Source organism: Octopus bimaculoides, chromosome 7 (assembly GCF_046866305.1).
Source record: "Octopus bimaculoides isolate indiv1 chromosome 7, ASM4686630v1, whole genome shotgun sequence".
Classification (NCBI taxonomy): domain Eukaryota; kingdom Metazoa; phylum Mollusca; class Cephalopoda; order Octopoda; family Octopodidae; genus Octopus; species Octopus bimaculoides.
In genome coordinates, this window is record NC_142934.1 from 38,686,890 (window position 1) to 38,713,764 (window position 26,875).

The 26,875-nt window shown below is 33.4% G+C and overlaps 1 protein-coding gene across 3 annotated transcripts in view; it reads right to left on the bottom strand.

The window, feature by feature from the left end:
- Window positions 1–26,875, bottom strand: part of LOC106876459 (caspase-7) — a 360,978-nt gene that overhangs the window by 43,626 nt on the left and 290,477 nt on the right. For all 3 annotated transcript variants that reach the window (XM_089355229.1, XM_089355227.1, XM_052969504.2), the window contains one exon: window positions 21,111–21,358. In XM_089355229.1, the coding sequence (XP_089211355.1) occupies window positions 21,111–21,358 (248 nt within the window). The remainder of the gene's footprint in view (window positions 1–21,110; window positions 21,359–26,875) is intronic.

Consider the following 26,875-nt stretch of genomic DNA (forward strand, 5'->3'; position numbering starts at 1 on the left):
CTTATTGTTATTACTGTCATCTGCCTTAACTTTGTTGCTATCATTTTCAATATAGTAAACTTTGTCTTTATAACCAGCCTTATTTAATGCTGAATTATAGAAATGAGCTTCATTATTAAAAACCCTATTATTAGCAGATAATCTAGAGAGTCTTAATGAAATATTTTAAACTAAATTATCAATAATAGTTCTAGGATGGTTACTTGATTTATTTATATACTTTAGGTTAGTTAAAGGTTTATGATATGGTCTATATGTCTCATTTTTAATATCTAATGTTACATCTAAAAAATTTGCTACTGAAATATCATCTTCATAAACTATACTCATCCCCATTCTACTAAAAAATCTAGCCAGTCTACCCCTAAATCCTCTGCAGTTCCTGGTTAGAGCAATTCCTAACATATAAAAGGCAGTCATCTCTATATAGACCCCCCCCCCCCCAATCATAGGGAATTGATCGTTTAATTCATAAAGAATAAATGAACCCACCATATCAGCTATTTGTGCTGAGTCCGAGCTTCCCATGGGGACATCGAAAGCATCTGGTGTATCCTTTCTTATCCATATTTTATCGTTAAAACTAATAAAAGATTTTCTAGCAGCTGTTATTACTTTAAATTCTTCTCTAGTAAGTCCAGCCTTCTTATGGAAAAACCACATTGCCTTATTTAATATTATCGGATTAATCGATCTATAAAAATTAGCTATATCAAATTGAATAAATTTAGTGTGTTTTTGTCCTCAATAGAGTTAAACCAACTTATTACTTGGTCCGTACTTGACCATAATTTTAACTTCAACTTAATTATTATTTTAGGTAAATATTTATTAATAATGTTTTTACTTAATATTCCAATGTCTGATTTTGTTGGGCATATAAGTCTTAAAGATGGTTGTGTCCAAAAATTCACTTTATCATCCTTAAGAATGAATCTCGGTTCTTTTGGTACTAATGGTTCCGTCCTATCTGTCAGGTTGTATTTTTCCATTATTTCTTTAGTTTCCATATTTGCCTTCTTAAGTATACTTTTATTTACTATCTTATAACTTTTCTCAATTTCTTTTTTCAGTAGTTATTTGTAGTTCTGTCTAGTCAATTTATAGATGTTTCCTGCTTTGTCAGATTTCACCAGACTTTTGTCAGTATTCCTTATTTCCTTAATAATTCCTTCTAGGTATTTCAGGTGTTGTTTCATTCTTGGTGATCTATTAAATTTAATGCCCTTTACGACAGACCAAATATCTTCTTCGAATTTATCTAATTTGTGGTTATACGGCGGATTCCTTCTAGACTTAAACAATCTAGTGTATTTCGATTCATTTTTCGATATATCATTTTGTTTTTCTTTTTTATCCCCAAAATGCGTCCTCCATCGAATTCTATTTATAAAAGAATGTGTTTTATGGATGAGCTGCTCAATATAGATCTTTTTTGGTGGGATGGGTATGTCCTTCATTGATATGTCTATGTCAAAAATCTCCATTGGTAAACGGTTATGTATCTGCGTCTACTAAAAGACGAGAAGTAAATATAATCTTTCAAAGTAAACTCTGTAATCGTTACCAATATAGCATAAGATTTCACCTCAAAAAATTTTTAATTAGATTCCTTAATTAATCCATACTAAGTTGTGCCTAGATTTTAATGGCAAAATTCCAGCCGCTACTTATAACTTTAATATTTGATATTTAAATATGGCCTGCCTTCATATCCAATATTATATACCATTATTATTATTATTATTATTATTATTATTATTATTATTATTAATATTATACTACAACCAGTTTCAATCTAGTAAGCCTTCTCTTATAAACTGCCCAAATTTTATGCCAAAATATAGGATTGATCTTCATTATTAAAAATCATATTATTATTATTAACAGATAATTTAGAGAGTCTAAGTGAAATATTTTTAACAAAATCATCAATAATAATACTCCTAAATTATTGCTACAATGTACTATAGGTTATAGTCAATTCTCTATTATAATTGAACTCAATCCTCAAATGCCACTAAAATTCAAGTAAAGCCCACAACTGTTATTTGTACATTATATACTAATGTATACTACTTAAGGATCTAAATTTATATTGTAATTTGGTATATATTATATCTAATCTTAAACTAACATGGGAATCTATACCATATTATCTTAAAAGGATTTTACAAAATCCTTGCTGCTATTATTAAATTATATTAGTATGATCTGTCCATGGACTAACTATTATGGTATAATTCATTATAACACCTTGTCATATTTCAATTTTATTTAAACCAACGAAAAGTATGTCTTAAAATATGTGTACATTTCAGAGCATTATTTGTTAATTTATTTATCAATTTACCCTTAGAGAATAGTATGAAATAAAGCTCTAAAGTACAACTAATATATTTGACTTATTTTTAATGGTTAAATATAGTTATACACAGAAATGTTTACATTGGATGAATACATGGATATATTAAACTTCGGTGTTGAATCTCTTTATTAAATGTATAAATTTGAAACTTTGGATATATAAACAAGGAGAACGATCCTTAAGGAATCAAGTTAAAAATTTTTTGAGGTGAAATCTTATGCTATATTGGTAACGATTATAGAGTTTACTTTGAAAAATTATATATATATATATATATATATATATATATATATATATATATATATATATATACACACATACACAATATAAACGATATTCTCCGTTTCTCCACAACTAATTTCCAAATTAGCTGAATCTGTTGCTCTACTCATAGCGACATATAGCTGGTCGTGCGTGAACATGGAAGAGAGCAGAAGTTACCAGCGCAAAAATCCTAAGTCGTGACTGTAGACACACTCCTTCGCAAATGATCAGCTATTATTTTGTAAACAATGTTACGAAACTGTTCATGTTTTTGAAAGGAGAGATCTCACTCTCATATTTCTGTGGGAGAAGATAGGCCTCTTACAAAACTTACGTCCAGGTGCCAAATTTGCCTCAATTGATAGCATTACTTAGGTAGGGGGTGATGGTGGGACAGGGGCTGGGGCAAGGGCATACAAAAAACATGTATGCAATAGATGTATGTACGTATATGTTTGTGTGTGTGTGTTGCCCATATATATATACTTAGTTGTGATCTGAACATAACCGCTTCTGACACAGGGGATCGGGGGCCCTTTTGGGCATTCTATTTTCCTTGCTAGAAAGGTTCCCAACCCATGGGCAAAGGGGGTTACACCATGGGGGTGGTGTTTCAAAAGAGCTGGCATATGCAACCTGATTACCTCTGCCGATCAAACTCCCAACCCATGCGCTCCTGTCGCGACAATGATTCTGCAGAACTGGGTTGGTTATGAAAACCAACTTTAAAGTATAAATATAGATGTTTTTGAATCAGCAATGTTGTGTTCGGTTAAGTCCTATTTGGGGTGAAAAATCAATAAACTGATTCCTTATGGGGTTTTCTATTTAATCAGGATAAAAAAAATCGATAAACCGATTCCTTATAGGACTTCCCACTAAAATTGGCTACATCCCATTTTCAACCATAACTTTTACCAATTTTGATGCATTTTGTTCAAACTTGATGCCAGCATTACTTAGGACTCATGGGATCTTTGAATGCTTTAAGTTCTCCCAAAACGAAAAAAAATAAAATAATGGCGGTGCATCAGCATGACTGCAGCTCTGAGCTAAAACTACAGAAAAAAAAGTCGATGAGTGGAAAAAATCAATAAACCGATTCCTTATGAGATTTCCCAATCAAATTGTCTGCAACTCATTTTCAGCCAAAAGTTGACCAATTTCAATGGATTTCACTCAAATTTGACGTCGATGTTACTTCGTTTGATTTGAAATAAAGAGCTTCATTAACTTAATAATCCCAACTTAATCCCGAGCAAAGCCGGGCTATAGTGCTAGTATATATATATATATATATATATATATATATATATATATATATATATATGTTTGTGTGTCTGTGTTTGTCCCCCCACCACCACCATTGCTAGGCAACTGTTGTTGGTGTGTTTACATCCCCACAACTTAGTGGTTCAGCAAAAGAGAAGGATAGAATAAGTACTAGGCTTAGAAAGAATAGGTCTTGGGGTCACTTTGTTTGACTAAAGGTGATACTCCAGCATAGCCTCAGTCAAATAACTGAAACAAATAACAGAATATATGTATATATATGATGGGCTTTTTTCAGTTTCCGTCTACCAAATCCTCACAAAAGGCTTTAGTTGGCCTGCGGTTATAGTAGAAGGCACTTGCCCAAGGTACCGCCCTGTGGGACTGAACCTGGAATCATGTGGTTGGGAAGCAAACTTCTTACCACACAGCCACTCCTGTGCCTACATATATATGTATACATACATACATTTATATATATATATATATATATATATATATATATATATACACATACATGTGACTAGAGTGTTAAGAGACTCTTACACTGCTAGAAATGAGAGCTAAAGCACTCTAATCCTGATCCTGTAGTTAATGCACATAAATGAAAACATATACACTAACAGGGACCATAAGTGTCTGGAAAAATTCTGACCAAGAATTGTCAATACTGACATCAGCCCGCTTGATTGTTTGACTTTTTCCAGATCTGCTTCACTATTGATATTTATGTTTCCATCATCCAAGCTATTGGATGATTTAACAATTTGCTAACGTGTATATATAATATTAATATAAACAGCTGTTTACAATGTTTCACCGGAAAGGAAAATTATAAATATCACTAAATGTGACTAGGGTGTTAGGAAATACTTACATTGCCAGAAATAATAACCAATGTGCTCTAATGCTGTAGTTAATGTACATGAATGAAAACATATACACTAACAGGGATCATACACATACATTGGGTGTGTGTGATCAATAACGTTTGTAATACTAGCACAGCTATTAACTGATATTTGGATTTATTCCTACATATGCACCATAGGGGCATAACAACAAGTGGTTTTTACACTATTTTGCATATAGTCATGAACTGGTGATTCAGTTAATCTCCATTTCAGTCCAGGTACATGATGTTGATAAGCCACAAAAATGGCAAAACATCAATGTCCATCGCTCCTGAATGGAATTAGGGGTGAGTTGTCTTGCCTGTCTATGACTTTCAGGTGTTTTAACATTCAGCACTTTAGGGAAATCATCCTTAATCGTAGTATACCAGCAAATAAGCAAAACACATAAATTGTGTTAGTGTGGTCAATAATGTTTACAACACCAGTGCTGCTTCTAATTTGTATTTGAATATACATATAGTATATAGATGCGTGTGTGTGTATGTATATGTGTTTGTGCAGACAATTCTCAGATGATATTTGTAATATCTTTTAATAGAATTAGATTCCATTTGTTTAGCTCTAATTCCTATTTGGTTTGCATTTCTTTGACTGACTTACCAACCCAAAAGACATCTAATATCTTATAAAATCATGTTTTGCTGTGTTCATTCCCCCCCCCCCCCCTCCACCATTCTTGCATATCTATTATCTATATCATACAGAATAAATCCAATTCCAGCCAATAGTTTTGCAAAGTTTTGTAACATTTTCATTGAAGTTACTTTTGGAAATGCTTTTGTTTTACCTATTTCTTAATATTTTTACCAGAATATATGACATTCATTCAAGACAAAGAAATAACTAAAAATGTTGTTTATCAAAGATTGAAAAGGGATTTTCGCTTGTACCAGTTGATTGCTAAAGGTATAATGGCTATCATACACATAATTTCCACAGAGAGTTTACATACGTAAATATGAATTCCTTCAATCTCCATATTATTCGAAAATTGAAATCTGTCAGTAAACTTCTTTATTTCTTTCTTTAGCATTTTGCTTATACACATACACACACACACACACACACACATATATATGTATATATATATATATGCATTTATATCCATATGTGTCTGCGTGATTACATGTATGTATCAAAAGAAAGGACCAAAGGTTTCTCTGGATTCTGTAGCATATATATATTTTGTGTGTGTATGTGTGTGTGTGTGTGTGTGTGTGTGTGCGCGCACACGTGCATGTGCAGGTACGCGTGCACATGCCTATTTATGTATTCCTATGTATATGCTAACTCTCACCTGTTTCCAAGCAAGGTAATATTTTCTCATACCAAGATATGTTTTCTGAAGCAACTGGAATTGAGTGACATTGCTTGTATGATGATGGCATTCATTTACAACTCTAGGGTGATGTCAAGACAACATGGCACATACGCATGTGCACACACATTCATATGATGAGCTTTTTTTCAGTGCCTCTCTATTATATTTACTTGCAAGGGTTTGATTAGCCTGGGACTGTGGTAGAAAACACCAGCTAAAGGTGGCATGTAGTGGAACTGAGCCCAAAACCAGCAGTGAAAAGTTATTTAAAACATGAACCAAGGATTCTGGAAAAGAATACTGAACATTTGAAATAATTTGTGAGCATTTAAACTGTTACCATGAAAAAAACAAATATTTGAGAGCAATTAAAGTAAGGCAGAAAAGGAGAAAACTGCTGGACCAGATGTCTATGGTCTCAAGCTGAAGTTATTTACAAGTCTCCATGAAACAACAAAATGAATGCATGTCAAAGAGGAATGCAGTACTGTAGCTAGCAAAAGAACCAGCCAAATACCGAAAGACAAACTGAAAGGAAATGCTGTCTTCAATTACATGTCTGCCAATTATGGGAAAACTCCTGGTAAGGATAATTACAAAAGAGGTATAGCAACACTTATATGAGAGACATCTAATGCTTGATAAACAGAAAGGTTGTTGAAAAAAAGAAAGCATAGGAATGAAAGATCAATTAATGATTAGCAAGATGATCTTGAGGAATTGCAGGAAGATTATTATCAAATTTATGCATCATGTGGATCAGTTATAGAAAAGTATATGACTTTGTCCCATAGAAATGTTCAAGATTTTGAAGTAGAATTAATCTGGTGGTGGAGAAAGATTAGCAGACATACAAATCAGAAAAGGAATCTTGCAAAGGAACAGTCTTCTCCTGTCTTGTTTGTCATCACAGTGATCACTTTGTTGATCATGTTGAACAATGCTTAGGAAGGATATCCACTGGGTGTGTAAACAAGACAATTTTAAAGCTCAGTGGTAAAGACAAGAATGAATTCTTTGGCGCATACCTTAAGAATATTTAGTAGTCATGTTGGGATATGTGGAACTGTGAAATGTATTATGATGGAGATGAAGCAGAAAAATTATTACAAAGCTGGATTGTATCTACCTGATGATAAGAATATAAAATATCAAATGAAGAAACATAAATATTTGGCAATACTGAAACTAAATATTGAATTGAAGGAAATCCTCTGTAAACAGTATTTCCATAGACAGAAAAAGATTTTAAAATACAACTTGCATGTCAGAAATATGCAAACGATCAGCTTGGGGGCAGTAACACTTACAAGGTATGGAGCTTGAATTACTGAGTGGAGACAGGATGAGTTTAAACTTATCAACGGGGAATCGAGAAAACAAGAAAGAAGCTCACAATGTACAGAAGCATACAAATCCAATCGAATGTGGATTGAAAAGAACAGATGGAAGTGGTTTAAGAAGCGCTGAAGAGGCAGTAAAAATAGAGAAAATACTTTAGGTTTCTATTTAGGAAAACTGTTCTTCTTAAGGATTATTTATGGAATAAGTAGAATCAAATAAAAAAAAGCAAGAGAAAATGTGTACAAGAGGAAATCAAACTTTAAAGGAAAGAAACTTTCAAAAAGACAAAGGAGGATAAAGACAGATGGTTCTGGTTAAAGAAACAAGTACTGAAGTAAAAAAACTGAGGAAATGATTGTAGCAGCACACACAAGAACAATCCTAAGGGTAAACTGGCTCTGCTATAATACAGATAAGACTATAACTCAGGTTGTATCTGGATGTTCAGTTAGCTCAGGATAAGTTGCTGCAATAATTCATTGAATTTTTACAAAATGTTCAGTTTTGTATGCTCACAAAAGGGCTATGATGATTTTACAAGAATAAAAATTAAAGCCCTTGTAAATGAAGTTGTTATGGAACTCTCAATTCCAACAGCAATATCTACATCAAACCAACAGACTTAAAACAAAATCTCTTATTATTTTCATGCCATTCAAAATATATGAATATAAATCTTGTTTAACCAGGCAAGGACAATCTGCACAATTGTATCCAATCCCAAAACTCAGAGAAATAACTTCATGAACTAATATTACTTGAAAGACAATACCCAATAGCTTTAATGAATAATGGACTAGAATGACCATAAATAATAGACACCCAAGTATTACAAAAAGCAAGAAGTACCCTTTATATACTCAACACTTTACCTTTATTATCAACCCAATCCAAGAAGTACAAAAACATGCAACATCATCCATAAAAATATTCCATTTTTGATGAATAATCCACAAATATAAACAACACTCAAAACACACAAAATAGATAACCAAAATCTTTTAAATACATTACTAGCACCAAATTACCCACCAAAAATGCAACCTCAATTGTACAATAATCCAAAGGTATAATTGCCCTAATTGTGGAACCTGCATCAACCTCATTAAAAGCTTGTTGTGAATTTAAATTAGGACAAAATATTATAACTTGTGCAACAAGAATTTTATAAAGACTACATAGACAAATGGGATTAACATTGGGACACAAATTGATGGTTTACCATCTATGATTATAAGACCCAAGTACCAGAAAAATACCCATTAGTAAACAACTGGATTTTTGTTCAACAAATAAATATCCCTAATTCCAAATTTTCCCTTTATATGAATGTATCAAGAACACTTCAGTCCAATACTGATTAAATAAGGAAAATATATTTAAGAAATATAAACCAAAACTAAAACTAAGTAAGAGATTGAGAAAATACAGTATATTCAACTCAAGCAAACAAGTAGAAAAGAATAAAAGTAAATCAAAAGTTGAGGTACTGGGTTTCCTGCAGCATTTGAAACCCTAACTTAAACTACTGTGTAATTACAGTTTTCTTAATCCTATTTGTTAACATCATGCTAGAATTGACCAATTGGATTATGTTTTGGTTAGAACCAGACTCTGGGAAAAAGCAAAAATGTTGTTAAGCATTCAGCAGTTAGGACATGAGAAAAGTAAAATGAATTAGCCAACTGGAACATTGGAAAAAAGAAGTGACCAGGACATTTGATAAACAAATGAGGTGTCCAGACTATCAAGCAACCAGAACAAATGACATCACCAGGCAGTCAATCAACCAGAATGCTAGGCCATAGGCAGGCAAAAACAAGAGTCCTAAGTTACCTTAAAACATAATGCGTGTGTGTGCATTAATATCTATCTTTATGTCAGTTGTAGTCTCTATATATCTGTGTCTCTGTCTTTATTTTTATGTTCGTCTCTCTATTTGTCTCCATATCTGTATTTAATTATACTCCCCACTTACCTATGCATTTAAAGTCTGTATTTCAACTGAAATTTATCTATATTGTCCTTAACTCTATACTGCCAAAGTATTCTACTCTTCCTACACTTCTTTATCAAAAGTGTATCATGTGTTTTGTAATATTCCAGGTCTATTTCCTTCTTTGTATTTAGAGTATTTAGCCCATATCCTTTGGCCAACATTCTGTTATTTTGTTGATCAGGTTTTGGTTCATCTTTTAAATGGTCATGAACTAACTGCTTTTTGTCATCATCATCATCAGTCATCATCTTATTGCATTTTATTTGCTTTTAGAGTGAGTTTGCCTTTCTTTCTCTTTTGAGTTCCCTTCCTCCTTTTCTTTATGATAGATCCCCACTTCTCTCTAAATTCCATAATTTCTCCATTGTCAAAAGACAATTGGTTGGGGGAAAGAAAATCTCTGGCTTATCAGATTCTGGGAACAAGGTAGAGGCAGACTTTCTGGCCCCTAGCAAAGCCAAAGTCAATGTTGCTGGTTATTTCTGTTGTGGACGACTCTCCTCTTCTATCTACTCATCATTATCACTGCTAGTTGTGATTGGAGAATGAGTCCCCTGATATTTTGGTCAGCGCTTGGGACAAAGGATAAGGCAATCTTCCTTATCAAGTCTGAAACTTGAACAGATGGAACATTTAGAACAGCAACCTTTGGATCCTTCCGCTATTGTTTTTTAACTCCAAGGAGTAGAAAGCCCTCAAGTGGATTTTTCTAACTCAAATATGATATCACCACTTATCTCATTGCTCTAGGTTTTGTAAGCATATTGGGGCAGTGTTCTGCTATGACTCTGTGGTCTTGAGGGGTTATAAGAACTTGGAAATATGTACTAATACCCCCTCCTAACATCCCAATGTTATTTTCATGATCTCCAAACTTATTGCCTGCTCACAATGTTCCACAAAGGTGAAGACAAATTAGTGATTAGCATCACTACTAATGTCTCTTACTGTTATCTAATCATCTAAGTGTTTTGTTATCTTGTGTGCTGGAGTTTGAGTCACTGCTAAAATGTTTTATACATTATTTTGCTGATGGTTGCATACAGTTTGTCTGTCATGTTTGCAATATTGTTCCACATATAACCTATAGCTTCCTTCAAACTCTTTTGAGGTTCTACTGAACTCTTCCATATTTAACAAGGCATATGTATGTCAGTTTCTCCTTCCCAGATCCCAAATAGATTACTTGGGTAAGGAAACAAAGAGTTTATTAACACAGAGTTGCTATAATTTTTCTCTGGGGTTGGGGTGTTGTTCATATTTGGAAACACCTTGTTTAAAGTATTAAGAAAATACTATTTTTCCATTTATCTTTGTGAAAAATGCTTGTGTATATGAAGGCTACTCTTGCAGATCTAGTTATAAAGCATGCATTAAAGGTACTTTTAGTGCTTGAAAAGTCCCTATTTTTCTCTTTGAAAATGTTTGTGCATCAGTGTAAAGTGTTTGTGCATATGTTATTTTTATCTTGCTTGTATTTGCAGAAATATTTAAGTAATTATTTAAGGGGATATATTGTTAAAAAAAAAACAAAAGAAATTATGACATGTTGAACCAAAACTGTTTTATTAAATAGTCTTTTTGCTCCCCAAAGGGCAAATATTATGATAAATTATAATATAACTTCCTTCTGCTGTTAAAGTAAAATAGAAATTTCATACATTTAAAACTAGTTAGCAAATCATATCTTGCAGAGATCAAATTAACATGCTTTGACAGCATGAGCAACAACAGTAACAATTTGCATTCTGATTGATTTGTCATGCTCAATGGACATAAACATTTCAATCAAAGAGATGCTATTTCTATCCAAATCCAAAGATCTAAATATAGAGATAATAAAATATCAGGCATGAAATCAGTATTATGCCTATAATTAGGACACTAAGTGTATTAAAAATATAGAAAGATCAGTATTTTCAGAAGTATACAATCACCATTAGACAACACAATTCAATGAGAACTTGAGAATATTATTCTGCTAAGAGGCACACATCTTGGAAAAGTGTATTTTCATATAGCTACATAAGATGTTTGTATAAATATAGATATGCATTTTATACTTCTGTACTTATATAACCCATGCTCTATATAACTATGTTATCTGAGTGTGGTGTGTACACATACACACTTATATATTAACCAAAGTATACAGTGTTGGAGATCTTTTTACAGCTGCTTTTACCAATTAAATTTGTACAGAATATTAAGTAATCAGAAAATTATCTTATAACTGTGTATGTCATAGTTGACTGGCATGGAAAAAATGATGACTACTTTCCATAACTGGAAGTGATGAAGTGTTACATTTAGTTTGTGGGTGCTGTGTAAAAGATGAAACAGTCACAGGTAATAATTGAAGAGGATTCATAAGGAGTTATATTTCTTGTTCTGAAAAAGCCTGAGTAATGGTTGACAGCAAAATCCTCACTCTAATTTTACTGACAACAACCATTCAGGTTTCTTGGGGACAAAGAACATAACTTTGATGGATCCAATCGTTTGATTGTCTTCTGTAACTTCATTTCATCTTTTTCACAACATTCACTAGATATGAGCTTCAGTAACAGAGAGCAGTCTCTATTTTTTCTATGATAGCCAACTCTCATGATTGCAGTTATTAGATAATTGTTTGATTACTTACTATCCTGTGCAAAACCAATTAGTAAAATTAGCAATAAGGGAGCTATAATAATGTATGTTTTGATGAACATACCAACTCGATTGACAAATATATGAATGCATGCCTATTTTTCTGACTTATTAATTCTTAGATGATTACACACACACTTTTATGTGAGTGTGTGTGTGTGTACACAGCTTGTTTGTGGCCAATAATAAAGATTTCCTTTTAGAATGTATTAATACTCTTGTAATGTGTGTATTTAAGTGCTATAGCATCTTAAGTAAAAATTCTCGAGCATTATTTTCTAGTTCTAAGTAAGCTTTTCATTAACCTTGTAGAGACTTAGAGACTCCTTTATTTTAGACTGTATTAATATTCATGTAATATGTATTCATCTAAGAGTTGTATTTGTTCTAAGTAAAAATTTTCAAGAAGTTTTTGTTTTTTTATCTTGACCCTGTATGTTTGAGGAACTGGGGAAATAATGTTTCATTTGTGCAGTTATATTAATATTTGTATATCTGAATATGTGCAAGAGCAGTTTACCTGCAGGCAAACATTTCTACGAAACTTCTTTTCAAATGAGAAATGGGCAGATAAAGTGATTAAGGTAGTTACAGTGTGATGGAATACAAAACAAAGTCACAGGTGGTAATTAAGTTTAAATTAGTCTTGGAAAACATAACTGTAACAATTATCTCACTTATGCTCTTGAATCAGGACTCCCAGATGAACAAAAGGACTGTTTTTATAATGCCCTTTCACAGACAAATGACAATGTCCTTATCTTCTTTGTGGCTGTTGATGTCAACAGACATGACCAAATGATCTGCAACACTAATTTCAAGACATCACCTAATCACCTATCAATCTGGTGGACACACAAGCCAGAATGACTACATTCTGAAAGCAAGATAGCATCTCAAGCCTTGTGCTTGTTGTAGAATGGAATATTCTTTTCAATACAAATAGATGATTTATAATTAAAAGGAAAAAATGTAGGGTTTTCTACATTTTTCCAATTCAGATAAAGGATAATTTGTAGTTGTGAGAAGAGAATTATTGTGATATTGATCACCTCCTTGTTGCTCTGATCAGTCATTTTAGTCAATCTATAAATAGGCAAATTCATTCTATTTATGACTATTGCATTGAAATAATAATATATAAGAGTCTAATAACATGGTAATTAATAAGTGAATTCTTAAATTCATTGGATATATTTTTATTGTACTTAAACACTAATTCATCAAGAAACGATATATATATATATATATATATATATACCGTAGCGCACCAAAATAACAGAGAAAAACAGTATGCGAGGAAAACAGACAGAATTAAAACATTTAACAGCACAAATAAAAATACTATGCAATTACGGATATCCACAAACCAGGTTTCTGCTTTTGGTTATTCAACCTTGAGCTTCGTCAGTGTGGACCACCAGTTTAAATTCATGACTGTTCACATTAGTCTCTGACTGTGTATGAACAGTCATGGATTTAAACTGGTGGTCCACACTGACGAAGCTCAAGGTTGAATAACCAAAAGCCGAAACGTGGTTTGTGGATATCTGTAATTGCATAGTATTTTTATTTGTGCTGTTAAATGTTTTAATTCTGTCTGTTTTCCTCACATACTGTTTTTCTCTGTTATATTGGTGCGTTACAGTGGATTATTTAAGACTGGGCTCTTATTTACTAGCAGGTAGATGCTCATTAAGCATCATTACGATATTTCATAGCTCCTTAAAGCTATCATAACTGCGTTCCACCAATGCTACTACTGGTGATATCATCAAATTTTGAATTTATCCACAGATATGAACAGTAGTGACATCTAACTTCAAATCTCAGTGTTTGAATATTTCATTTAAATATACATATATATATATATATATATATATATATATATATATACACACACTAGAAGAAATACCTGGTGTTGCCCAGATTAAAGAGAATAATATAATTTTAAAACGCTGTCTAGATTATGCAGGTCTCAACTGCTAGTAGCTGAGACACCAACTTTCTACATTAATAACTCTACAACCCATGCCAGCATGAAATATAGACGTTAAGTGGAATGTTAAAAGAAAGTTTTAAACTCATATATGTATTACATGGAAAAATGAAAGCATGAAAAGTCATATTCTTAAGATTATAAACCTGGAAAAGTACAGGACAAGTTATTACACCTGTAAAAGTATACGACAAGCTATTACTTCTAGTAAAGTAAAGAATAAGAAACGTTTTACTTAAAATATATTGCAGCAAAGAATGCTAGTTCTTCTAATTTAATATTCTTTACAGTTCTCATCTTTTAAATTTATTGTACAAAACTGTTCTGCTAATTTGTAAGTTTGTCTAATTAGTCACTTTTTTCTGTATTTAAGGTAGTAAATTAACCAAATTCTACTTAAATAAGTATAGTGTTATTTGTAAACTATAATAAAATAAGTTTTAATATTCAAATTTTAATTTTAGCTGAAATATTTTGAGTAAAAAGTTTCTTATTCTTTACTTTACTAGATGTAATAGCTTGTCCTATACTTTTACAGGTGTAATAACTTATCCTGTACTTTTTCAGGTTTATAATCTTAAGAATATGACTTTTCATGCTCGCATTTTTCCATGTAATCCATGATTTTTTCAGGCATTGCTGTTATAAGATAATTAATAATATGTCAATTAATAATTTAAGATTTTACCTTCTAAAATACTGAAAGATAATATTTCAATTTTTCCATGTAATTTTTTTCATGTTTAGTTTAAATGTATGTTGTGATTGAATTATTTGATATTACCCATTCACACCAAATTAATGGCAGGGATTTTTACCATGTTGTTCGTTGCACCATGGCTCACCAAACGTTACAAGAACCCAAAACCATCAGTTACCAGGCTCACCTTAAGTAACCTAATTCTGCAATATTAGGAGGTCACAGGAATTCATGCAACAAAAAAAAAATTTCCAATGATTCCGAAATTGGGGGGGAAACCCCCCTACCTCATTTTTTCTGAACCAAAATAAGGAATTTGCAGCATATTAGGTCAGGGTACTTGATTCCATGCAAAATATCAATTTTTTCCTTTTTTCTTAGTGAACATCATGTGGGTGTTAATATAGAAATTGACCATATGTTGTTGTTATTTAGCCTCAAATAAACCCTGATACTGCAAACGTATCATCAAAGACATTCCAGCCTTCAGCAAACAGTCTTTTAAGGGATAATCTAGGACATTACATACAATGGGCGTGTGATTTAGGTAGGGGGATACTTTGGCTGCTATTTTTAGCATATTGAGTGATCAGGTAGAGGCTCTTTCATTGGTTCGATTGTCTGATGAGATTTTAGAAGTTAGAGAGTAAGTCAAAAGCTGAGAGATTCATCTATTGGCACTTATCAAACAGAAATTTGTCCATTGTCATTCTGTAACTTCTAATGAAATAACTTCTAAAATGCAAAATTTTGTCAAAAATGTTAAGAGTAAACGCTGTTCTATGTGACATATTCTACCAGTATCGGAAGTTTGTAAATGTTTAGTTGAAAAAATTAATCAAATAATCTGTACATCTAGTTGAATAGATCCGAAATGTATGAAAAGCAAAGTCGACCTAGGTGAAATTTGAACTCAGAATGTAAAGACAGACGAAATACCACTTCTAAAATACAAAATTTTGTCAAAAACGTTAAGAATAAACCCTGTTCTATGTGACATATTCTACCAGTATCGGAAGTTTGAAAGTGTTTAGTTAAAAAAAATTAAATAATCTGTACATCCAAGTTGACCTTGGCAAAATTTGAACTCAAAAACATAGACAGACAAAATAGTATTAAGCATTTTGCCTGGCATGCTAATGTTTCTGCCAGCTCACCGCCTTAGACAATAAACATTCATTTTAGAAATATATTCTTTATTCTTATTGCTTAAGTGTTATTCCTTTACTTCCCAGACATGGAGTTTTGTAACATTTTACCTCATAACTGTTTTTCTACTAATTTTTGTTCAATGCGACTAACGATTCTGAATTCCTCATGCATTTTTCTATCATTTAAGCCTAAGAAAGGTATACTTTTAATTTAAAATTAAAAAATTTATGTTAATTGAAGATGAATATCTGCCTTACTGCCCCCCTTGAGATCACAGATATTTTGATGTAACTTGTTTCTACTCAACCAAATCTCAAACTAGTTATGCCAAAGTGTAGCTGAAGAGGTGTCCTCTTTAAAACTATTAACAGTTTGCAATTTAGCTGAGAACTGAATTAGTGGTGAAGCTTGGAAGCTGCTGCAATTTGACAAAATGGTGGACTTAAGAATATATTCACATGTATAAAGTAAATACACGTAATTCAAAAACATGTTTTGTGTAGATTATTTTGTAATCAAAAAACAGGTACAGATTATAAACAATGAAAGGCCGATTTTGGTGATTCATTTGACAGAGGTAGTAGAGAACCAATCTGACGATAAATCTGACCTTGGATCTTGAAAGTTTGCATGTATCTTGGCTTAGTTAAATCTCTTGGGGCTCCAAATGATGTCATCTGTAGTGCAGCATTGTATTGTCTAATTTTGTTTTGGAAGTACTGGAATCTTGGTCAGTCGATGACAACAGTTTCTTCAATGACTTTGGAGGTTGGGAGAGTGCAGGGAGTTTAACTTTCCGCCACTGCAGCACAGTGTAGGTGTCTCTCCAGGCCACTTACTTGCTTTATAATGTATGCACTCAGTTGTCATTGCACCAATGGAAACTCTAGTGTCATCTGCACAATGAACTGCTGGATCATAATTGAAAGCTGCTTCATAGAAGTTGCTTCCCTGAGCTGTTGTGATTGCTCTTCGTTCTGCAGTGGCGATCCTATTCCTTGTCAGCTGTGCATACTCCTGTTCATCACTTTGAGATGCTCTGGCTTTTGTAGTGCACAGTCTGTTCGTTTCTTGGTATGCTTCCCTTTCTGCAGCTATCTCTCAAATTTGACACTTTCCTTCTAGGCATGATTATATACATATACAGAAATACACAGGTGCAGAAGATAGTAAACAATGAAAAATAACTGGGTAATGGAAATTATATTTCTTAATACAATGGGCAGAAAGTAAATAAGAAATTTTTAGAGAAATTAACTAAGTGTACAGATTTAAGTGAAATTTTTGAAGTTACTTCTGTAAGTAAATCATGAACTTACTTTTATCAGTAATTCCATCAACAACAAAAAATACAAAACATTGCAAAAACCAAATAAGAAATTTGTAGGCAAATTTAATGAAGTGTACAGATTGAAGTGAAATTTATGAAGTTACTTCTGTCAGTAAATTATGTATGAAATTATTTTCATCAGTAATTGTGAACTTCTTTCTGTCAGTAATTTGTTATTGTTTGTAAATAGCAATTGAAAACTTACAGTGAAAACAGTAGCGTCTGAAAAATGAAAGTGAAAACAACAGAGAGCTAGTGAGATTTAGAAAGAGAGAGAGATAGCTAGTTAGACAAATAAGATAGAAATAGATAGATAGATAAGATATAGACTGATAGATATAGAGATAGAGATGGATAGAGAGATATAGACATCACTGATGCTAGAAAACTGGAAGTAGATATTTTAAAAAACTTTCAATGATGTGAATCTAATATTAAAAAACATTTTTTTATAACCAATAGATGTAAGGGAGAAAATCAATTTCTGGAAGTTACTTCGCAAAGAGTATATTTATAATATAGATATATAGTATTCACCATATTCCCTTCCATACTGGCTAACTCTGATGAGTGTAAGGTTATATAATCAGATGGTTACCTAACATTCCATTGTATTCCTAGCATGAAACCGATTGGTAAGATCAGCTGTGATGGATATACAATACTGTACATTTCAGATTGTGTGTGTGTGTGTGTGTGTGTATTTGTCTCACTTTCTCTCTATATACTTACATATATATATGTATATATATATACACACATACATACATACAATCTGTGAATGGAACAATAAAAATATGCAAGACTTTTCTCAAGTTCCAAATGTGAATTTGTCTGTGTTAACTACATCCCAAAGATGGAGCTTTGTATCTTTGTTAGAAACCAGCTCTCTCCTCACTGGAAGATTTATAATAATTAAAAAATACAAGTGGCATACATATAAGCAATCACTGATGTGGGATTCTGAAGGACATAGCTATCTATCCTGTGCTGGTATCATGAAACATTCTGTAAAGTGCAAAATTATGAGGATCCTTTAGTCGTCTTGAGGATATGACACCTCATTGGTAATGGAGTCATGAAAAAAGCACACAGTACACTCTGTAGAATGGGTGGTGTTAGGAAGGCCATTTGGCTATAAAAATCAAACCATAAATGAAACACAAGCAGGATGCAATCACCCAGCCTGTTTAGGTGAGTAATAGCCTTCTGTATGTACTGACTCCAAGCACGGTGACTCATCTAACCTATAGAAGCATGGAAAGCAGATTTAAAATGATGACCCCCCCCCCCACCACCACACACACACATACACATTTATCTGTGTATAACACTTGACGACAACATGCTTTCCTATTTTTCAAAATCAATATTTTAGTGTGCTATAAAAGTTTTGAAATATGAATCTTCTTCTCTTTAACTGCTTCTGCTGTATTTAATACTTGTAGCATTAAATATTGTTAGTATTTAATAAAAACTGTAATCACTAAGAAGCAACAGAACCAACTCCACATGGAAATTGTTTAAGACATGCTGGACTGTGCAACCACAACTCAGACTTCATTTATCATGGGGACAAATTTCGCCAACACTCTCTACATACACAAATCCTCCATTTAAATGGAATGCACTGATTCTGTGCCTATTCCCACTTCACAAGCAATTTCCTGGATTGTTACTGATATGTCCTACATTATGATGACATAACTTTGTCGGCTGTGTGACTGGCCCATATGGCGTACCTCACTGACTAACCCTCCTTGCTGAGTCCGTCCACTATTTATCAGTAGTGGAACAGCCCACTTCTCACTTGGGAGTGTCCACCACAACACCTCCCCACTTTGAAATTTTTTTTCATATTCTGTTTCTTTTTCTTCCAAACAACAGAATTATTTATTTTCTTCAGAATGCCATAGGTAGTACCAGTCAACATTGTTTACCAGTAGTACTACTAACACATAGCAACCTGACTTAAATCCTTTATACGGGTTTATTATTATTACTTCTTCCACACAGAATTATATTTCTCTTCAGAATGCTACAGGTAGTACCAATCTACATTGTTTATTGGCAGCACTACTAACACATAGCGACCTGACTTAAATTCTTCACATGGACTCATTATTATTATTTTTTCCTTCCACACAGAATTATTTTTCGCTTCAGAATGCTGCAGGTAGTACCAGTCTACATTGTTTACCAGTAACACTACTAACACATAGTGACCTGACTAAATTCTTTTGAATGGATTTATATTATTTTTCACTGTGTGTAGATCAGTTCTGTGTTAGAGTTCCAGTTTTTCCAGATGTTTTTTCCTTTGGAATTTTTTTTCAAGTTTGTCACTGTGTATAGTTCTTCCATTTTAACACTCCTTAGAGTGTTCATAACCTTGTTACTACTGTTATAACAACACCATTATACAGTGGGAGGTACTGATATGTCCCACATTATCATGATGTAACTTTGTCTGTGTGGCTGGCCCATATGGTGTACCTCACTGACTGACCCTCCTTGCTGTCTCTGTCCACTATTTATCAGTAGTGGAACAACCCACTTCTCACTTGGGGGTGCCCACCACAGCGTTTACATGACTATTCACTGAACCTTCTCAATTGGCTCATTGTTTCAGGTTGTGGATGGCCTGCCTGAACATGCCTCACTCTCCATAGAGGTGAGGCAATATTGAAGCAGTTGTACCACTCCTTGATCTGAGTTTCTCCCATGGCATCATTGCCAAAGGCCTACTGAATCTTCTGGATGGTTTGAGCTTGAGTATCACCTAGCTTTTGGCAAAACTTGATGCAATATCTCTGCTCAATGTGTTCCATGAAAAGGAAAATCTGACAAGCACACACTACATGTCTGTACTCTAGGCATAACAGTCAAGAACTGATGTAGCCTACCTGCATGAAAATTTTCATGCTAATGCAGGAAAGGTGGCATTACCTTCCAATCAATGGATTTTGCCCATGCAGCATTAGTTTTGGTAGGGAAAAGAGTTGGATACATAAATATACCTCATATGTATGTACACACACACACACATGCATATGTACTACTTATGTTTTTTTTTGTTATTTAATCTTAAGGGTGGGTGAAATATTTTCAATACATCATTTCTGTGATCCTCTCACCTGAGTCTAAATCCAAGAGGGCATTGGTTCTTTTCCTTGTGTTGCATGTGAGCTGTCATGTTATTTCAAGCATGTGCTTGCTGTTGTGTGTGTGTGTGTGTGTGTGCATGCACACACACACACACACATGTAGTTGGTATGTATGTAAGCACAGCTCTTCACAGTCCATTTCTAATTTCTTTCTTCTTCTGTTGCAGTATTTTCAAGATCTTTATCTCTTTACTGATCTAGCTAGGATCTTAAGCATTCTAAATATTGTTGAATTACAAAATTTTGTTTATTTATTAATTTATCAATTTTTTTATTTCGATCTACATGTTCATTCTGCCATCATTTTGTTGAAGTATGTAGACTTAAGCTTAAGTCATTCACATATGAATGAGTGTTTTTGATTGATAGATAAAAGGCTCTACTACAGGTCTTGAACTATAATAGTGACAGAATGAACATTTAAAACAAACTTGCAAGTTAAATAATATCTGAACAGCTGAAATGTCACCATCATCATCATGTTTATATGATGATGATGATGATGATGAAGTTCAGAAAGTAATCATATTGATAATGCTGATGATAATGATGATATGATAATGAATACCATTATGATGATGATGATGCTGACATTGATATAAAATTTATTTCAGAAATTACTTACTATCATACATGAGGCCAGTCATTTTAGTCCGAGTAATGTTATCATATCGCTGAACTTCAAAACCCAGAGCTTGGAATCGTTCTTCAAGACGTTCAGCGTCGATATCCGTACCTTCTCTTGAATGTTGACCAGTTGATTCATCAAAGTGTTTATTGTTAATGATTATGAAAATTCCTCGCCTTTTATTGTTGAAGTTGTATTCCAAAGGATCTGATGGGGCCCCTGGTCTCAGTGACTTTTTATCTCCACTGTAAAATATAATTAATAACCGATAAATCATTTTTCAGTTAAACATGAAGTAGCTCATAACACATTAAAAATAATAATAATTATTATTACCAGTGATTTTAACAGTGGCATAAGGCCACAGTCAATTAAATCAACTGCCTTATTTAATAGCTACTTATTTTATCATTTCTGGAAGAATGATAGGCTGAATAAATCCGGGAGGTATTTGAACTGAGAATATACTGGGATGCAACAAAATACCAAAAGGCATTTAGCTTAACACAGTTAGTTCTATTAACTATGACTTGATCTTCCTCGGTGCTCCACCAATTCAACCAGCTACTATTTTTAATGATTTCCAGTAGAGTCACAAACCACATATGTTCCACAAAGTTCAATATATTGATGGAGGGAGTGAACTTATACACACACACGCACACACACGCATACACACACACACACACATACACACGCACATATATTATTATTATTATCATTATTATTAATATACATATATAGGCACAGGCATGGCTATATGGTAAAAAGCTTGCTTCCCAACAACATGGTTCGACTAAGATCCTTCAAGGCAGTGCTTCAGCATGATCACAGTCAAATAACTGAAACATGTAAAAGAATATCTAATTTGGACTCTCCCCTAGTTAAATGCGGCTTCTGCAATTTCTTGCTGAACCATAATACAGATGCTTTGTTTAAAGTGATCAAATATTTGTGCTCACATAAGCTCACTCCCTTCATCAAGCTGACATTGCCTGTACAGGCACACAAGTGTGCCAAGTATCAGATGTTGAAATAATTGCAGAGCATTGTGAAATGGAGTGTTTTGCTCAAGAACACAATGCACTGCCAGGGAATTGAAAGCCATGACTTCATGATTGTGTGATACACTGGGTCACACACATAATCTATCTCCATCTCCATCTTCTAAACACCCCACCCTTCCATTCTTCCTCATGCATCTCACCCACAGCAGGCCCCTCCACTCTCCTTCACATGCTTAACCACACATTCTCCATGCCCTCATATATCTAACATACCCACACCCAGCCACTCCAATTTCTCTCACTATCACTTGCTACAGTCATGTCTTCTCCATCTATAAACAACTTCCCTCACACTCCGATGGAACATCCTCTCTATCCTATCTGTACTACTTATACTTCCCCAATCACTGTTCCCTGTGAGTAGCCAACAATACATCTCCAACACCATCTTATTTCTCCCTCTCATTCTGTCCCTTTATCTTTCTCTCTCACCTTCCTTGTCCTACTGGGGTAACCAAGTATCTTCTCTATAGTAAGACAACTATCTCTGTCTCTATTATACTCTAACCTCTTGCCTAGCACACCATCACTTTCTTTGGTTCCACTGCTTCTCTCAACTGAGAGGGCTTTGTCTTGCAAGCTACTTGACAACACTACTAGTGTTGGTGCCATGTAAAATGCACCTGTGCTGGTGCTACATAAAAAGCACCAATGTTTGTGTTACAGAAGCACCCAGTAAACTCAGTAAAGTGGTTGTCATTAGGAAGGGTATCCAGCAGTAGAAACCATACCAAAATAGACAGTTGGAGCCTAGTGCAACTTACTACCTTCCATCAAACCATCCAACCCATACAAGCATGGAAAATGGAAATTAAATGATGATGATGACACACATAGATATGAATGCATTTGTATGAGTTTGTACAGATATATGTGTGTGTGAAATGTACTTGACAACATTGCTAGTACTGGTGAACCACATAAATGGTGATGTCTCTCTTTCAACCCAAGTAGGAGTTGCAAAGTCTAAGTGTAGGCTTTTTGGGGGTGGGGTCCTGAGGATTTCTGAATCTGGGGGATATGGTAATTCATTATATGCATCTCAAGATATTTATAACAATGATTACACAGTTTGCAGTAAGACCATATATGTTTCCATATAATTTTTTTTTTTTTAGTTTTGGCTTACTATCAAAATATATATCCTAACTCCTGGCATAATTTTCTTCTTAAGAGAGACTAAGCTACTGTTTTCATTTGTTATATAATCAAGAGTCTATTACATTTGCTGATTAATTTTCAGTATCAAGCCTTTTGGTAATAACTATTCATGGCAATGAATTATTTAAAAACGAGAATGAATTCCATATATACTGTCACTTAGACTAAGGCAATAAATTGTAAACTGGTTGAGTCATTAAAGTATTGGATAGAGTAAATTATAGTATATGCGTTGGCTCTTTACACTTTAAGTTCAAATTCAGTTAAGGTCAAGTTTGCTTTACATTTTTTGAAGTTAATAAATAATGCATGAGAGCAAGCTGGTAGAGTTGGACAAAATATCTTGTAATTTCTATTCTGAAGGCAAAGCCTTCAACAACGTTAGTGGTCCCTTGCTTTTACTTTGGGCAACATCAATGACATAGAGAGGGGAAACTTGCATGTATTGGTAACTGCTAGTTTTCCATACAAAACTTGTCCAAACCTGCATACTGAAAACAAACTAACCAAGGTAGAGTAATGATAAAAGAAAAAAAAAACATACAGGGCCCCTTACCACTGAGTCAGGCAAGGAAGTTATCTTCAGATTTGGAGAAAGTGCCTGACCCACAGGTTTGGTGGTGTTACGCTGGTCTAAAGATTAAATCTACATCTGAACAACATGAATTGTGTAAATGAGAGCCTTCTACACAATTCCTATGAACCTAATTTCATCCTCAAGTATTTTGTTGGCCAGAGGCTATGATAGAAGACACTTGTACAAGATGTGGAGCAGTGGGATTGGACTTGAAACCATGTAGTTGTGAAGTAAACGTTTTTTACAATACAAAGCAACACAACCATTATTGTTTCCAGTGTAATGTTTTTGCTATGTTTTTTTCTTTGCTGCTTTCCATTCTTGTATCGATGGCTGGTTTATTTACACCAACAGTCATTTATGCAGCTTCCTACCACAAGTGGTGCATAGCCTGGTGGTTAAAGTATTGAACTCATGATTGTAAGATCATGGTTTTGATTTCTAGGCCAAGTGGCGCCTTCTGTTCTTCAGCAAAATAATTCATTTCAAATTGCTCCTGTCGACTCAGCTATAAATGAATAACTCTACAACAGACTGACATCCTGTTTAGGGGGAATATTGTGGTCTCAGTCATTTAAATTCATGGAAACAATGTAACTGGCCCTATGGGGCATAGGACTTGAAACAGTACTTGTTTACTTTCTACCACATTCAAGTGTTAAGTAAAAATAGATCATCTTTCTTTTTGTCTGGTTATGCAAACTGCAGTTAGTAGTTCTGAGTCTTGCTCATGAGCCAAACAATTGCTATTGCAAGATATTAACTAACCATTTGTGGTCAGTTGTCCATGGCTGTAACCTTCCAGCCATTGTAACTCCCCTACATTAATAGGAAAACATTATGAATAATAAAAAAAATTAATGTAAGTCAACAGGAAAGCAACAATCATTATTTCCACAACCTCAGAAATTTATAAGATGTAAGATATATTAAGAAAGAAGCTTTTTTGCAGATTCTTAAACCTGTTAGTACAGCAGTCAAAATGTCAATAAAAGAACTGTTTGTCATAATTGCTGGAACCAATTATTCCAAACCAAAAGCAATAGAAAATATTTCTAACATCTATGGTAAAGCAACACGTACAAAACAAATGCAATGATCATTTTCCAAAGACATCCAGTTTTCTGACATTAAAACCAGATGCCACTTAAATTACAGAATAAATAACAACACTCCAGAATACCTCCTAATATCATTAATTTCAGTTATTTAAAAAAAAAATCAATGTTTCAGAGATTCATTTTCACATTTATTGTAATGAAATAAAAATATGTAATAGTTATTTGTAGAGAAAGAAAAATAAATAAAGAACAGATTGAAAGCTGAAAGTAACAGAAACTATCTACTATTCCAAGGGATCTACCAAGTAAAGAATTTTGGTTAAATACTTCTCCAGCAGTTGTCTGACTAGAGATCATGCATCAGTAGTAGTTCTCCTTCGTACAAAATCAAGCTGCATCTTATCTAAGACAACTCACTTCCTAATTAGTAGAGCTATAACCCTTTCTGTAACTTTTTTGATCTGGTCCAGCAATTTGACACCTCTGTAAGGCATTTTCTTTACTCTTATGAAACAATCCTGTATTACAGGGTGTCATATATTACCATTTCAATTGAAAAATCTGATAAAAAAAAGTGAATAACTCAGCAAAGTTTACTGGAAAAGGAAAGCAAACAAATAAAGTTTTATTAGAAACATCAAAACAATTCCATGTGGGCTCCATTGGTTGTATGTAACCTGCTGAGTTATTCTTATTTTTCTTCTTTCTAAATTTTAAAAATTAAAGTAATTTATGGATACCCTGTATATACTGTGTGCAGTACTACCATTGTTTACAATAAAGTAGTAGCAGGCAGCCCTGCAGCTAGATACATGAAAATGTACAAAGTTTGATCTATGAGGTTGTTTATCTTCAATTTCTGTAATTGATGTCTGTCAGAAATGATGAATAGGAAGAGAATTCCAGAATGCTGCAGTGCTGAAAAGGTAACTTTGAATAAAAGAACTTGGTACAAGAACTGGAGAATGAGGCTTGGCACAAACGATGAGCTTAAGACACAGAGGTAGCAGACTGTTCCAGGTTAAGGGAACAGAAATTTTGTAGTACCAATAGTAGAAACATAGGAATGATGGTACTGTTTTTAAAAGTGTTTGTAGTTCTATCAATTGCATGATTCCAGATATGCAAGAAGTACTCTGAAGTAGGTTATACATGTACTCTGTAGAGGTTCAGCAACTATTCAGAATTAAAACAACTTCTGGCGTCCAAAGAAAGATCCCAATTTTTGAAAATTTGTTTTGATTGTGTTATAAATAAATAAGATATATTTGTTTTTGAAATCTTATTTGAAATAACACAAGATAAAGATATATCAATAAAACTCTTACGGATGGTGGTGATAATGATGATGTCAAAGAAGAAATGCTTATCGTTATCATGCTGATTTGCTAATAACATATACTCACTATTTTAACACAAAATATTTATGTTCTATAGTTTATTCTATAAAATCTTGATTCTCACAGTTAACACTACATAGACTCAGTTCCCACAGGGAACACAGTATAATTTTAATTCTTGCAGTTAACATAATATAATCTTAATTCCCACGTTATATAATCTTAAAAAATTCCCATATAATCTTGATTCTTATAGTTAACACTATATAATTTCAATTCTCACAATATATAGTCTCAGTTCCCATGAGTAACACTGTATAATCTTAATTCCCTCAGTTAACACTATATAAACTTAAACAATTCCTGTAGTTAATGTTACGCAACCTTAATTCTCACAGTTAACTTAATACCTAGTTAACACCATATAATTCTAACTCATACAGTTAACACTTTCTGAAGTAACAAGGTCCGTTATCCATCTAAAGAAAGTCTCTAGAATTTGCAAGAAGAGTCTTGTGCCAAAGAAATGTAAGGGAAAGTTACAAATAGAACCAAA